General features: G+C 42.2%; 1 protein-coding gene across 2 annotated transcripts in view; it reads left to right on the top strand.

Annotated features, from left to right (window-relative positions):
• The window catches only part of rgs7b (regulator of G protein signaling 7b), a 120,574-nt gene that overhangs the window by 39,813 nt on the left and 63,261 nt on the right, over positions 1–17,500 (top strand). For both annotated transcript variants that reach the window (XM_079492964.1, XM_079492963.1), the window contains exon 3: positions 2,168–2,264. In XM_079492964.1, coding sequence (XP_079349090.1) covers positions 2,168–2,264 — 97 coding nt within the window. The remainder of the gene's footprint in view (positions 1–2,167; positions 2,265–17,500) is intronic.

The following is a 17,500-nucleotide window of genomic DNA, read 5'->3' as shown; positions in this document are numbered from 1 at the left end:
CGCCAACCTTAATCCAGTCGCCAACCTTAACGCATGTTCGCCAACCTTAATCCTGTTAATTTTCGGGCCTGTTGAGAACTCTAGTTTGAATTCTAGTTCTGGCCAGACGACGGTGCCGCTCGTCAGCAGTCTCCCCCGTGAGAGTGTGGAGGTCGTACTGCTGGGACAGATTGGCGTGTGCACGCATCCGCCTGGGTGACATCAGACTGCTGGGCGAGTGCGGTCACTTTGGCATGGGGGCTGATATCACGTGATGTCACGATGATCTGGGGGCTGGCCTGGGGTGAGCGACGGGGATTTGAGTTAGGTGACGTGACAGAGTGACGGGGATTGTGGGTTAGGTGTAAAAAACGCAAGGTTTCATAGTTAACTGCGACCTCCGGTCGCAATAATCACCGTAGTCTTACAGTGACAACTTCTGTCGGGTGGTCGTTAAAGTTGACTGAGTTGGATACTGTTTCTCCCTCTAACATTTCCTCATATTTCTTGGTTAATTGAAATAATGTCATGCACATTTCTCCAGTGCATAGCCTACTGCAGGCCTGGTTGACTAGATTTAGAAGAGATTTTGATGCTCTTGCTACTGAAATGATCGATTATTTATATGGAGAAATCCCGTCATTTACAGCTTTCCATCGCAGAGTGGAGTGTGTGGGTCTTAGTGAAGGGCTAATTGGCAGGTGTTTCCAGTTGTATAATTGTGCTTTTCTCAGTGTCTGGCACTCCTCAATTTGAATTATATTTCGCCCACCCCAGAGTTGTGGGTGACCAATCAGAGCCCACTATTCAAAGTGAGACTTTCTTTTCTGAAATACATCTTCCACACCAAAGTTTCATACTACAGTATAGCTGCTGCTGGATTATATTGAGAGAGAGAGAGAGAGAGAGAGAGTCAGAGAGACAGAGAGAGAGCAAGGCTATAAAGACTTGGTGCACCAATATAAAGTATAGTATTGTTGTTCATGTAGGCGACGTGTGTAGACTAGTGAATCAACTGCAGAAGCTTTAATTACTAAACGGTCACACCAATTGTGTTGGCAATAACTCACAGTATAGCACTGTGCATGCTACACTGACGTCATGACCAGTATACAGTTTATTGAATCAATTATGTGCTCTTGCAATGTTCTCCTCAGTGGGTTGGCCGGTCGATCTAAAATTGCACCCAGGCATTGACCATTGATGTGCATATGCAGGAACTGGATAAAGTAGATTTCTCACTCTTCCCAAATTTAAGATGTTTATTAGCATTTTTGCCATGAGCCACGGGATCTTCAGTCACGGTCCACAGCCTGCACGTAGTCTGAGCATGAGCATCTATGGACTAGTTAATTATTATTACTATTTTTAATTGCTAATTGTTGTTGCTGCAATGTCAACACCACACTCTATGATTATTTTTGGAAGCAGAAGGTACTCGCCTACTCGCGTAGCAAGCCAACGTTGAACCTGCGTACGTCAGTTTGGTTGGCAATCTGGAAGCAATGTTAAGCCAATGGTGGCATGCCATGGGGACCGGAAACCCAAGGATTTGACTCTCCTATACTTGTATAATGGGATGCAACGATAACAAATCTTTGATCTTGAGATGCAGGCCAGCACATCAGTCCAGAACACATGTTGATTCTCTCGATACACCCTTTGTTTGCTGGATTTTTGCCATCACGGATGGTCTTCCTTTGTCTGTTCATTGTGCTTCATTCACGGCAGCTCTGGAAAAGCGCAGTGTTCTCTCCCTGACGTCTGTGCTAATTATGAATGAATAATAGGGTGTCCTCAAAGTGAGTTTCCTCAAACTGATCTATAATGGTATGTGATGTGATGTGATGTGGATCACTTAGAGTATGAGTCAAAGCCTTTATCGATTCCTTGGACAAGCTTAAGTAGCACAGAGTTCAGTTAACACCGCTCTAATTGCCTCGTGGTTGTGCAAACACGAGAGCGAATATAATATAATAATATCTTTTTTTTCCCCGACAATATAGGCGGAAATCTTTATAATTATTTTTCCAAACATTTCAAAAGAATTAATGCCCAAAAGGTTTTTTCAAAAAATAGTTTACAAAGCTTACAAAGTGTTGTGGTGTTCTGCCTTGTGAGCTTTGTAAACAGGCAAATTCAGCTGTACATAGGGCTTAAAGTGATATGCTTGTCTTTGTCTTTCCAGATGGAAGACGTGATCGCCCGCATGCAGGACGAGAAGTGCGGAATCCCCATTAGGACCGTCAAGAGCTTTCTGTCCAAGATCCCCAGTGTGTTTTCAGGTGAGCCTCTCTTCTCTTCTCTTCTCTTCTCTTCTCTTCTCTTCTCTTCTCTTCTCTTCTCTTCTCTTCTCTTCTCTTCTCTTCTCTTCTCTTCTCTTCTCTTCTCTTCTCTTCTCCTCTCCTCTCCTCTCCTCTCCTCTCCCCTCCCCTCTCCTCTCCTCTCCTCTCTTCCCCTCTCCTCTCCTCTCTTCTCTCCTCTCCTCTGAAGTTCTATCATATTGTAGAAGTCATCTGTGGCCCTGGATCAAGCAGAGGGGAGACCTCATGTCCACACAGGCCCCGGGGCCGGGCACGTCTCTCTTTTCACACGGAGAGAAAAGAAAAATCAACCGCGACCATTGATTCATTCGTTAGGGGCTGTGGAAAAAAAGCTTGTTTTGACCGAAAACTATATATAATTTTTTTTTTTACAGATAACACTAGTGCCAGCAGAGATTTTGTTTCCCCACTTCCCGTTCCTGCCTGTTGTATGTGTCTCCTAGCAACCGAGGATCATTCAGATGTTGGCAACAAGCACCCTCTAGAGTGTTTAACACTGAAAACACAAAATCTCGGCTTTCTTGACTTTTGCACCCAGGATAGCATTTCTCGTCTTTGGCAGCCAAAGAGTATTTTCTGTGCCACCAGGTGGCAGCATACGCACACCTAAGGAACGCCACCCGTCCACTCTAACTCTACGATCCTTGTTTCCTTTTCGGGTTATTCAGGAAGGTGGGGGCTTTTGTTATGAGCACAGACCCCTTAGCTATCATTACAACCAGTGACATGTGCTCAGCGATGCGGTACACACTCACAAATGATTTACGATCGTCGGGTGCACGGTGGCTCACCATGGACAGCGCTCGAAACTTTTGAGATACAGCGCTTTGTAAATCCGGTTATAATGGAGGCTCAATGGAGCTGGATTTAAAGATCCCATAGCTGGTGGGGACTCTGGAGGATCTCCATACTAACCGGAGCAATGCTAAAAGGTAAACTGGCGGACGCTGCTTTCATATATGGAGTATACGGTTGTCTACAAACATACGCGTAGATAGCACCAGTAGGTACCGATAGCCTACCTACGTTTATAAACGTAGATAGCAGCGAAAGCGTTAAGTCTAAGTCGACCATTTTACCTGCCCATGGGTACATATGTATCTGTGGCTTCTGCGCTGCATACATCCTGCCCAGTGGGAACGCATTCCAAGGTTTCCTCCTCATGTAGCACACTGTGCTCATCAATCAAAAACAAGCCTGATTCCACTGATATTTGTACTAGGAGTATCATTTTAAGATGATGGGGGGCGAGCTTTGCCTAGGGCCCATTCTGACCTTAACACGGCCCTGCCAGCACTAGACTCAAGGTTGAAATTTCTTATCCTTGCACACATTCCCAGGAGTGCACAGCAACACAGTGGTGCAGTACTCCTTCATTGTGATGGCTCGTGATCGCTTCCTCGGATAAATTATACTCAAATCCAGCCAGTCACGGTAGGGTCCATGTCCTCAGTGAGAACATTCTGGTAAGAACTGGAAATGAAATGATTACTATATTTACCCAGGGTATCTGGGCTAAGCTCAAGAACTTGTTTCCAGCCAGGCCCTGCTCATAGAACATTTCATCGTAGTGGTTCAATGCCTTGTTCCTTGTTCACTTCAGCGGTGGTAATTTTAACGTGTCGGACCGCTGATTCGAACTGGCGACCTTCCGGTATCAAGACCGCTCCGCAATCCGTTCGGCCACCGCTGCCACAAAGGAAGGTCACACATGGTTTCCATCAACAACCATGGCTCCTTTCTAGAGTGTTCTTGAAAATGACTCACCACCTGCGGCTGGCTTAAAAGCAAGGTTCGATTTGTATTTTTACCCAATTTTAGCCTCTATATTCTAACTGTACTTCATCGTACATCAAATAGTGAAAATAGCAAATCTACAAGCTTTGAAATGTAAAAAATAAAGAAGTAAATAAATAAATTGAGAAACTTTGAAAAAGTTTGAAAGATAGGGACTTTTTTTATTAAACTTGTTGAAATTGTGATATTAATTATTATCACCCACTTCAAGGAGTCTACATTTCCCAAAAGGAAATGCATGTTTTTACAGTCTTAGCGACTCACTTCAAAGGCTAGACACGCTTAACTCAAAGAGCTTAAAAGGACAAACCGGGTACAGCTTCTTGGCAACATGAACACCAAAGGAACCAATCGGATTCACTTTAATACGCCACAGCAGTCATGAACAATTGTATGTGTTTAGAACTATTGACTTTTTAATTCAGTCTGGCCAGAAACAGGAAATGAAACATATCCCCAATGGCGCTACAAAAACAAAGGACCAGACAGGGGGATATCAAAAATAGAGGAATGGATCATCCCCCCCTATCCCACAGGAAATCCAACTCTGGGTAATAGCATCATCAGCTAAATTCCTGAAAAGTAATTTGATGCTACAGTAGGTTCTTAAACCTGAGCCTTAAAAGTTTGACGGCGACGTCCATCATTCAGAAAAGCTTTCAGGAGTTGTTGTTTGGTCTCTCGGATAGAAACATCCAGGTCCTTAAAAATGGATCATTAGAAGTTGAAGGGGAGTTTAGATGATTCAGAAAGGCATTCACAAGGTTTGCTTTCACAACTCAGTTACCTAGCTGCGGCTGGGTAAGCTATAAACGGCTGAATTCCTGAAATGTAAATCGAAAACACTTAGAAACCACCGGGAAGGGTTCTTGAAGCTGAGCGTTTTGAAGCCCATTAAAACCGGGAAAGCATCTCTGTGTCATTTTAGATTTTAGCTATACGTATATCAACATACGTCTTTCAGAAAACTCTTAGGATTTAGAACAGTGGTTTAGAACAGGGGTTCTCAACGTTTTTGGCCGGGGACCCCCGGAAATGCTTTGGCAATGTCTCGGGACCCCTGCCCCGCCCCCTCCCGACCCCCAATATAAATTGACTGCTACAATAACCTTAAACCATTTTGGGCGGGAACCCCTTTTGGTGTTTTAAGCATTGTTATAATTTAGCTATTTAAAAATAGCAGACCTACAAGCTCATAGCGCGCCACCGAGTGGCGCGCTACGAGCTTGTAGGTCTGCTATTTTTGAAAAATCGTGAAAAAAATATTAAAAAACAAAATCTATTTTTTTTTTTTTTAAATAATTTGGGGACCCCCTAAAATAATTTGGCGACCCCCCCGAGGGGTCGCGACCCACGGGTTGAGAACCCCTGGTTTAGAACAGTGGTTCTCAAAAATAGCAGATATATACAAGCTCGCAGCAGCATCACGAATGTCAGGCATTAGCCAACAAGTCGGTGTGCTGCCTTGTTTCCCAGGTTACATAATGAAGGATCTTACATAAGCATGCGTAGCAGATGACATTTGTCGAGGTGAGGGCCTCCTACATCTCAACACATCTGTGACACATCTCCCTCGCACACACACACAGACACTCGACATAAAGCACCTTGAATTGCCTTCGCGTCACATCGTGTGCATTGTGCTACAAATACACTTGCCTTGCCCTAAATTAGCTACTATAAACGGGTTATACAGAAAAAGGCAGACCTGCGAGCTCACACAACGCGTCAAGCTTCTAGATTGGCTGTTTTTGGCACGTAACACTGGCCATACGACCAAGTATAAATCATGTTTTGATGCAAAATGAGTGCAGTTTGTCCAGCAGTCCAGATTATTAAGTGCAGTGTAGTGTGAATGGCTATGTAACCACTGAGGTGTTTATATAAGTTATACAAAGTGTTCTGAACACGAGCTTGAACTTAAAACTCTAACCATCACTATCATTGATAGCATTAACCCCTTTTGGTGTTAGCATTATGTTATGCTTTAGCTATTGAAAAATAGCAGATCTACAAGCTCATAGCGCACCACTCGGTGGCGCGCTACGAGCTTGTAGGTCTGCTATTTTTGAAAAATCGAAGAACGACTGACATAGAAACATAGCTTTTTCAGAAAACTGTCAGGATGTAGAAGACCTTTTTAGAATCTGATCTCAGGTCAGAATGGGTTAATACACTTGAACCCCGGCATGCCTATTCTGATGAGTACCTGTACATTCGACATGTTGCAACACGCTGTGAGCTTGTAGATTGTAGATCGGAAAATTTTGGTGAAGAGATTTTGGTGTAGACAGAAGAATACGGTCAAAGTACAGCTGTAACTCAACTCGAGTCCAGTTCTCTATGACTAGAGGGTTTAAGACTTAAAGGTATATTCAGTGATTTCACTTAATTCAAATATCACTTATTTCTTCTTATTTTTTGGATAATCCTCCCTACTATAAAGTGTGCTGACCATATAAGGAATGAATGCTCCTTTAAGTGGTTAAAGCTCACGTCACGTAGACATTGTTTTGCAACATAGAACCTTGTAACATGCACTGGAGTTTTACAGGGTAAACAGAAAAATGATGGATGGATGGATGGATGGAGGGAGACTGGATGGAGTTGAGCACTGACTAAATACGTTTGGACGAACGGATACTTTAAATACTGAGCACTTGAAAATAGGGATGAGGGACAAGATGGAAGGATGGTTGTGGCAAAACGGAGGCATGAGAGGGAGATGAGAGAGAGACACATATGGTGTGTAAAGGTCACACCATAGGTGCATCTTAAGCAGCCATGCCAAGGAAGTAATGGTGGAGGGAGTAGGGTTGCAACTATCGATTAACTATTCTTAGCGATTACTTTTTGTTGTTGTTGCTTTTACCCCCTTTTCTTCCCAATATAGTCATTGCGTAACTGATACCTCCCCACACACATTTCTGTGTTCTGTCACTGCTGTTGTATCATACCGGCCAGCGAGGAGCCCCCACCGAGAGGATGTAGCACCTCCGTCCCGTCCTTGTCCTACTCCTCATGCCCAACACTCCCCGCTGACAGGTTCCGCAGGAGTATGTGCAGCGTCAAATATCACCCTCCCCTCTTAGGATTTTTGTTCCAGTTTAGCCTAGGTAATGTTACATTTTTAAAGAGTTAAGTCTTAAAAAGACAAAAGAGTGGCTGCACACACTGATAGCCAAAGAGCCGATTATTTATTAGGATGCTCCTAATAAATAATCGGCTCTTTGGCTATCAGTGTGTGCAGCCATTCTTTTGTCTTTTTAAGACTTAACTCTTTAGATGTTTCTGCCGTGAGCTGGCACCACTACTAAGACTGGTGTGCGTTTAGCATCCTCCTGCACAAGGTTACATTTTTGTCAGGATTACAGCACGTCAACAGGTCTTCTATTTGGAGTCACAACAACCTTTTTTCCTTTGCTGCTATTAGCTGTAGCAAATGTTAGAATACAACACAACAGAGTGCACGGCATACATAAATATACAATGGAATCGATAATAGTGCTGTTTCATAATAACACACTTCATTGAATTTTCTCATCAGCCTTGTTATCGTGAGGGGGAAAATGCTATTCAGCTTAATGTTAACAGATCGGATGAATAGAGTACGGTCATCATGCCCCGCGGTAATCAAAAGGCTCATCTGTATGCCCCGGGGCTGAGAGCTGGACCACTGCATAGCGGAGAGAGACGTAAATAAGACATAATATGCTCCGAGGTATATCCACTTTCAGCCTACTAATGGACCAATCCAAGCAGAGAATAATGCGCCGGTGTAAAGCAGGGCAGAATGCCACTGGAGGACACCTCAGTGTAAATGTGCTTTTCATGCCATGGACACCTGGTATTCTGAAATTAACCCATTTTGACCTGAGATCAGATTCAAAAAATGTCTTCTACATCCTGACAGTTTTCTGAAAAAGTTTCCAATGTCAGTCGTTCTTCGATTTTTCTAAAATAGCAGATCTACAAGCTCGTAGCGCGCCACTCGGTGGCGCGCTATGAGCTTGTAGATCTGCTATTTTTCAATAGCTAAAGCATAACATAATGCTAACACCAAAAGGGGTTCCCGCCCAAAATGGGTTAAGATGACAAGGAGGGGTTCCATTACAGTAGTGTGTGTGTGGTCACGGACCAATTTTTATGGATCACGATTCAAGTAAAAATATTTTCCTACATTTGAAAATATATATTATTTTTGTAATAATGATAATAATAATGAATTGCATTTTTATAGCGCTTTTCCAAGTGCTCAAAGCGCTTTATTAATATACATTGTAAAACAAAGAAACAAATCTAAGAAATGCCATGAATGCCAAAAATCTAAATAATTAACACGTTGGATCCGTATGACGAGTATACCTACAGTACCTGCAGTCCTATGAATAAATGATGCTGGGTACAGATGACGAGCAGGCTCTTCTTAAGGCGTTTGATATTATGATGCTGGGTACAGATGACGAGCAGGCTCTTCTTAAGGCGTTTGATATCGTTATAACATTGCCTCGCTGTGTTTCATTTTTGGAACCGCTCTGGTTGCTATGCACGGTTGCCAGGGCCCCGCCCGCACTGCTTTTGTTTCTCAATAGAGCGTCGCAGTCCCCCGCCCCCTCGAGAGACCCGGAAAAGAAATCCCCGTTCATTTTCCTCATAGACTTTTCAGAAAGTATTTATTTAAAGACGTTTACGCCGCGGACAAAGACAACTCTTGTCGTGACAAATCATGACAATAAACATTGTGTGCTCTGCATTTTGGTGAATGAAGCAAGTTGCGTCATCAACAGTTATTTTTGACCGACCTGCACAAGTTGACCGACCTGCGTCATCAACAGTTATTTTTGACCGACCCTGCGCAAGTTGACCGACCTGCGTCATCAACAGTTATTTTTATTTTTCAGTGTTTTTATTGACCTTTTGCATTTTTAATGTTCATTTCACATGCAATATTCACAGCAAAATCCATGAACGGAATAAACAATCCCAATACCATCCCCCTCCCCTTCCCCATTCCACCACATACAACGTGTTTATAGTTAGGAACTCTGAGTGCCTACACCAGGGGGAATATACAGGTACAACAGGGGGAATATACAGGTACAACAGGGGGAATATACAGGTACAACAGGGGGAATATACAGGTACAACAGGGGGAATATACAGGTACAACATGGGGAATATACAGGTACAACATGGGGAATATACAGGTACAACATGGGGAATATACAGGTACAACATGGGGAATATACAGGTACAACATGGGGAATATACAGGTACAACATGGGGAATATACAGGTACAACATGGGGAATATACAGGTACAACATGGGGAATATACTGGTACAACAGGGGGAATATACAGGTACAACAGGGGGAATATACAACAGGGGGAATATACAGGTACAACAGGGGGAATATACAACAGGGGGAATATACAGGTACAACAGGGGGAATATACAACAGGGGGAATATACAGGTACAACAGGGGGAATATACAACAGGGGGAATATACAGGTACAACAGGGGGAATATACAGGTACAACAGGGGGAATATACAACAGGGGGAATATACAGGTACAACAGGGGGAATATACAGGTCTTGCCATTTTTAATGATGCCCTTTATCACACGCTTGAAATGATTTCTAAAGAGCGGAAAAGGTGTGTATTATTAGGAGACTTTAATGTAAACCTTCTCAACAGTAAACAGTCAGCTACTGTAGATTTTCTTAATGTTCTTTATTCTACTTATTTTTATCCTTCAATTCTCAGACCCTCCAGAATAACTACTTCATCAGCCACACTTATTGATAATATTTTAATTAACTTTTTGAACCTTGAAATTACTTCTGGCCTCTTGTTAAATGATATTTCAGATCATCTCCCAGTTTTCCAATTAATTCATATTAATGATAATGCACTTAGTAATAACTTGGTACAAGAGGAAATTAAATATCGTAAATATTCCAAAAGGAATGTAGAATTCTTCATATCTTCTATAAAGTGTGTTTCATGGGATGGTGTTTTAGGGCTGCAAGATGTGGAGAAAGCTTACCAGTTGTTCTTAATGCTTTTTAATCCTGTCTTTGAGAAATGCTTCCCAATGATAACTTCTACAAAAGAGAAAAAAGCTCCTAAAGCAAACCTTTGGTTCACCACAGAATTAAGAAAACATTCTCTTCTAAAAAATAAACTATATAAAAAATCTATCCTAAGTCCCACGCCTCTTAATGTGGACACTTATAAGAAATGCAAAAATGCTTTCACTCAATCTGTAAGGAATGCAAAAAAGAAATATTTCTCAGACAAATTCATCCATGCATCTAATGACACTAAGTCCACGTGGAGTGTCATTAATCAATTGTTACAACGCAAAAAACAACAATTAATTGTTCCAGTTGAGGTACTAGGAAATGAAGGTTCTCCTCTCAATCAGGGAGAGATTGCAAATGGTTTAAATGATTTCTTTGTCAATATTGGCCTCTCGCTGGCAGCAAACATAAATGATTCTGATGAAACACCAGCTAGTCTGATTAAGGGTCAGTTTTCTCCACTCTGCAGTTTTGAGCCCCCCAGTATTGCTGAAGTGAGAAGCATTGTCTTAAACTTAAAGAATTCTGCTGAAGGGCATGATGGGTTCAGAAGTAGTTTCATCAAAGAAATAATTGATTTTATTATTCAACCTTTAACTCATATTTTTGGTTTATCTTTACAATCTGGTGTCGTTCCGCATGAACTCAAAATAGCAAAAGTTGTGCCGCTACACAAATCAGGAGATTCAAATAATTTTAGCAATTATCGTCCTATATCAATTCTTCCCTGCTTTTCAAAGATTTTGGAAAAACGTATTTATTCCAGAATTTCAACTCACTTACTTCAGAACAACATCCTCTATTGCCACCAATATGGATTTCGCAAAAAATACTCAACTGAACAAGCTCTATTACAGCTTGCTAACAATATCTCTTCTGCTCTAGAAGATGAGAAATTTGTTCTTGGGGTTTTCTTGGATTTAACCAAAGCTTTCGATACTGTAAATCATAAAATTCTTCTTTCTAAACTTAATAGATATGGCCTTCAGGATGTTGCTCTCAAGTGGTTTTCTAATTATCTAGAAGACAGAGACCAATATGTATGTATCAATGGTTGCATATCTGCAAAGTTGAAAATCTCAGTCGGGGTGCCACAGGGCTCCATACTTGGTCCTTTATTATTTTTGATTTATATTAATGATTTAACCATGAACTGCAATAAGTTTCTTCCTATTTTATTTGCAGATGATACCAATCTCATTGCCTCACACAGGGATTTAAATACTCTCGTTAAATATGTTAATGATGAATTGTTGGATGTTTTCAAATGGTTTCAATTGAATAAGCTTACTCTCAATATAAAAAAATGCAACTTCATAATTTTTAGCAATATTAACAAAACATTTCCCAAAGAAAAACCTAAAATTGTAATCAATGGCTCCGAAATTTACCAGGTTTCACATACTAAATTCTTGGGTGTCATTATAGACGAACATTTAAATTGGAAACAACATATTGATACTGTATGTATGAAGTCTATGAAGATGCTTGGTATATTGAGAAAAATCTGCCCTTTTGTTCTTCCTTCATGTCACTTAACACTCTATTATAGCTTAATTTTCCCTCATATTAATTACTGTAATATTGTCTGGGCTGCTACATATTCAACACATCTCTCTAAATTACTGATCATTCAAAAAAGGTTTCTAAGAATGATTACACATTCAAATCGGTATGAGCCGTCTGCCCCGCTCTTTATCAAATATTCACTATTACCCATTGACAAAGTAAACGTTTTTCAGACCTATTTATGTTTAAATTCAAAAGATGCATACAAGACATTCCCTCTTCTTTTCACAATTTTTTCCGTGTTACTTCTGACATTCACTCCTACCCCACAAGGCAAAGAGATGATTTTGAATTACCTTTTTGTCGTACTTCCAAACACCAATCTTTCATCAAATTTAGAGGCCCTCATCTATGGAATTCCCTAGATGCTTCACTGAAATCCTCATTATCCTTGTCAATATTCAAAAAACATCTAAAGAAATATCTTATTTCTTCCTCTCTGTAGATTACATGATTTACTTTTATGTGTTATATTTTCTTTTGTGTGTTTGTTTTGTTTATTTCCCTTTTTTGTGCAGTCTGTTTTTTATTTCTTTATTGCACATCTGCCCCCCTTTCCCAAACCTGTTAGACTTTTGTATTGTTCTTAATTGAACTTTTAATCAGTTTTAAATCAATTGACCTCATACAGGAAAGGATTCCAAATAAGCCAGCTGGCTTCTTCCTTTCCTTGCATTGCATTTTTGTTGTTTGATATGTATTGTCTATCTTTTGTACCACATGCTAAATAAATAAACCTAAAAAACCTAAACAACAGGGGGAATATACAACAGGGGGAATATACAGGTACAACATGGGGAATATACAGGTACAACCGGGGGAATATACAGGTACAACAGTGGGAATATACAGGTACAACAGGGGGAATATACAGGTACAACAGGGGGAATATACAGGTACAACAGGGGGAATATACAGGTACAACAGGGGGAATATACAGGTACAACAGGGGGAATATACAACAGGGGGAATATACAGGTACAACAGGGGGAATATACAGGTACAACAGGGGGAATATACAGGTACAACAGGGGGAATATACAGGTACAACAGGGGGAATATACAGGTACAACAGGGGGAATATACAGGTACAACATGGGGAATATACAGGTACAACAGGGGGAATATACAGGTACAACAGGGGGAATATACAACAGGGGGAATATACAGGTACAACAGGGGGAATATACAACAGGGGGAATATACAGGTACAACAGGGGGAATATACAGGTACAACAGGGGGAATATACAACAGGGGGAATATACAGGTACAACAGGGGGAATATACAGGTACAACAGGGGGAATATACAACAGGGGGAATATACAGGTACAACAGGGGGAATATACAGGTACAACAGGGGGAATATACAACAGGGGGAATATACAGGTACAACAGGGGGAATATACAACAGGGGGAATATACAGGTACAACAGGGGGAATATACAACAGGGGGAATATACAGGTACAACAGGGGGAATATACAGGTACAACAGGGGGAATATACAGGTACAACAGGGGGAATATACAGGTACAACAGGGGGAATATACAACAGGGGGAATATACAGGTACAACAGGGGGAATATACAGGTACAACAGGGGGAATATACAGGTACAACAGGGGGAATATACAACAGGGGGAATATACAGGTACAACAGGGGGAATATACAGGTACAACAGGGGGAATATAAAACAGGGGGAATATACAGGTACAACAGGGGGAATATACAGGTACAACAGGGGGAATATACAGGTACAACAGGGGGAATATACAAAAGGGGGAATATACAGGTACAACAGGGGGAATATACAGGTACAACAGGGGGAATATACAGGTACAACAGGGGGAATATACAGGTACAACAGGGGGAATATACAGGTACAACAGGGGGAATATACAGGTACAACAGTGGGAATATACAGGTACAACGGGGAATATACAGGTACAACAGGGGGAATATACAGGTACAACAGGGGGAATATACAGGTACAACAGGGGGAATATACAGGTACAACAGGGGGAATATACAGGTACAACAGGGGGAATATACAGGTACAACAGGGAATATACAGGTACAACAGGGAATATACAGGTACAACAGGGGGAATATACAGGTACAACAGGGGGAATATACTGGTACAACAGGGGGAATATACAGGTACAACAGGGGGAATATACAGGCATATCGTCTCTGTCACGTGGAAACCTCATATGTACACAACTTTTCAGGATTCAAATTCAAAAATAGCAGATCTACAGGCTCAATATCGTAGTGATTTGAAGCATTCTGAGCTTGTAGATTTGCTATTTTTGCTATTTTTGTTTGACACTGTTGTAGTATGAGTGTAGGGCATTAATTAAAAATAGTAAGCCCGTCAGTAACAAAATACTCAAATATACAAACCATATAATGGGCGATACATAGCTGACATGAACATATTTTATGGGCTTTTTCTGCTGTTATTGATAGGACATAATGGAGATAGACAGGAAATGACACACAGTCGTCGGGATCGGGACTTGACCCCGCGTCAGGCATGTGCATATTATATGTGGTATGTGCCTGGACCGCTAGGCCACCAGGCGCACCATAAACAGACATTTTTAAAGCTTTAAAGCGTCCCATTAGAGGTAATCTTGTCCATCTCCACTGATTCAAATGCGCTGAGGATGCATCTAACGGGGATGAATCTTTTGATAAGACTGAGGACTTTGATCAGAAAAGAGTCCCTCTGCGACATACAGCCTCATTTAAAAGTGAATGTGCTGTGCTAGCCCGCCTGTTTTATGAGCTTAATGGAGACAGCTTTGCTGGCAAGTGTTGACGTATTAAGTTTTATGAGACTGTTCCTCGGCCAAAAGGCAACCAAGTGTTCGCAACCGGCAAGGCTGTAATTGATGTTCAATTTATAATGACGTTATTTTGCCTTGTGTTGTGCAGTGTGACAGCGCGCACGCACACACCATGTAAAGCTATTTTTGCGGAGACAACACAAGCAGCGCTTCATTAAAAAAAATATATTATTTATAACATACTAGAATAAAATAGAATAGACTTTAATTGCCATTTACAAGAATGTATAGGAAATCTTGGAGCTCACCTCCCTGAGCCAGAAAATACAGACAGACAGAACATCCATCCTACAATACTACTGTACATCCTGCAATAGTCTTGTAAATAGTAGTATAAAGTATTTCATATTCTAACCAAAAACCAGTGCATTTCATCTAACGTGATTCAGTTCAGTTAATATGTCATGATTAATTTCCTATATGCAAAATATGTGATGTGTAATACCGGTATGTGTTTCGTCACAGTGGCACAGTTTTTATCACAACCAATCACACATTATAACCCTATCCCAACCATAAGAAGCCCCAGTTTGAAATACATTGCTAACTGTAACTCTATCTTAACAATAAGCTTTTCCCTCATGGGCACCAGAAAAATGTCCATTTTGACTGAGATTACAATCCTTGTGGAGCTTTTGTGCAGCCACGCACACATGCTTGCAAGCACGCACACATGGATGCACGCACGGATGCATGCACGCATGCACGCTTGCACGCACACACGTACACACACTTCCCAATACACAATCACTTGGCAGGCCCTCTCAGCAAGACATCCAATGATTGAGCAAATCTTCACAGGAGAGGCCAGGAAGGAGGGATGAATGGATGACAAGGCAGACAATATGCTGTCAACCTCCCCCTCTCTCTCCATCTGTTTGTTTCTCTACAGTCTACACAGTATGTGGTCCTCTAACTTTACTTCCTAGGGCTTGCCCTTTCTCTTCTTTCACGCACGCACGCACGCACGCACGCACGCACGCACGCACGCACGCACGCACGCACGCACGCACGTACTACTGTAACTCACACACTCTCTCTCTCACTCACTGTCAGTTCTATCCACCTCTATGAATAGGACGTATAGTGATAATTAAATGAGAGTTCACGCAGTAGGGAACAGCTGTGTGTGTGTGTGTGTGTGTGTGTGTGTGTGTGTGTGTGTGTGTGTGTGTGTGTGTGTGTGTGTGTGTGTGTGTGTGTGTGTGTGTGTGTGTGTGTGTGTGTGTGCAGGTACAGTGGATATCCCTCCATCTCTCCTTCTGTCGCTCCCTTCCTTCTCGCACGCTTCTCTTTACGTTTCTTTTTATAGCCCCTCTTCCATCTCTCTTCCTCCAGTCCTTCCCTTGTATACTCCATTCCTTTCCTCCTCTAGCATCCTTCCACCTCTCTTCCTCCAGTCCTTCCCTTGTATACTCCATTCCTTTCCTCCTCTAGCATCCTTCCACCTCTCTTCCTCCAGTCCTTCCCTTGTATACTCCATTCCTTTCCTCCTCTAGCATCCTTCCACCTCTCTTCCTCCAGTCCTTCCCTTGTATACTCCATTCCTTTCCTCCTCTAGCATCCTTCCACCTCTCTTCCTCCAGTCCTTCCCTTGTATACTCCATTCCTTTCCTCCTCTAGCATTCTTCCATCTCTCTTCCTCCAGTCCTTCCCTTGTATACTCCATTCCTTTCCTCCTCTAGCATCCTTCCATCTCTCTTCCTCCAGTCCTTCCCTTGTATACTCCATTCCTTTCCTCCTCTAGCATCCTTCCATCTCTAAATAACACACCAGTATTATTTTTTTTTTATTGTGGAGAAAGGTTCTGTCCATGTATTGGAGCATGGGGGGGGGGGGGGGGGGGGTGAGAGCATCTTCTGGTGTGGCTGTGCATAGGCGGGTGTTTCGCTGTCTGATGGTATGATGGAGGGAGCACATCCAGGTCTGTCGCGGCAGCAACGTGTCTTTCTGTGGCTGGTGATGTAGAGTTGTGTACTGGCAGTGTCCTGGCCAACTCCAATTATTTTGAGGGCCTTCCTCTGAATATTGTCCAGTAGACCAAGATGTGTAGGTGGAGCACTCATCCGAGTGAGTGAGGCGTACTCCATGACACTGCAGACCTGCAGCTTGTAGACAGTTGCTCGGCTCTCGGTGGTGAGTCTTTTCGACTACACTACAACAACTAAGTGACACGTACCATGCCATCTTTCACAGGTTCTGGAATCTGGATTTGTTTCCATATGGCTGTCATGGTCACAGCCATGTGTCCATGTCCTGGGTGTCCCTGTTCCTTCTCCAATGTGACCCTGATGTGACGCTGCCTTTGGCCCTGTCCAGTGTGTCCCTGTCCTTCCCCCAAAGAGATTCTATAATTAGAGACAAAACTCCCACCAAGTCCCATAGTAACAACCAGCGGCCATGCAGTGCCCCCGCTGGCCCGTGTTGGAGTTATGGCGCAACTTCTGGTTGCTTTAAAAAGTCATCCTGTACAAACAAAAACTTGTTTTATCCTATTCAAATTCTACTATCATATATTGAATGCTTCTACAGAACTGGTCTGTGTTTAACAGCGACAAAGTATTATACATATGTCTCCACCAGGCCGAAGGATGGGGAGAGAGTATGTTTTGCACTCCGTCCGTGTGTCTGTCCTTCCGTCCGTCCTTCCGTCCGTCCTTCCGTCCGTCCGTTATCAGCTAATCTCCGGCACCGTTGGCCCGATCCATGCCAAACTGTTCACACACACTCCCTGGATGCCAACGACGAACCTCTGCCCCAACTATTCCTCAACGGCCTGTTATAGCGCCACCATGAGGCCGATTTAGGCAAAACACATTTCTGTAGATAACTCGTACACATTTGATCCATAAATCACACAATTCGGTATACACTATCTCCATAGTC

This window comes from Electrona antarctica (genome assembly GCF_951216825.1).
Source record: "Electrona antarctica genome assembly, chromosome: 22".
Lineage (NCBI taxonomy): Eukaryota > Metazoa > Chordata > Actinopteri > Myctophiformes > Myctophidae > Electrona > Electrona antarctica.
Note: the sequence above shows the minus strand (reverse complement) of the source record. Positions and strands in the feature narration are given on the sequence as shown.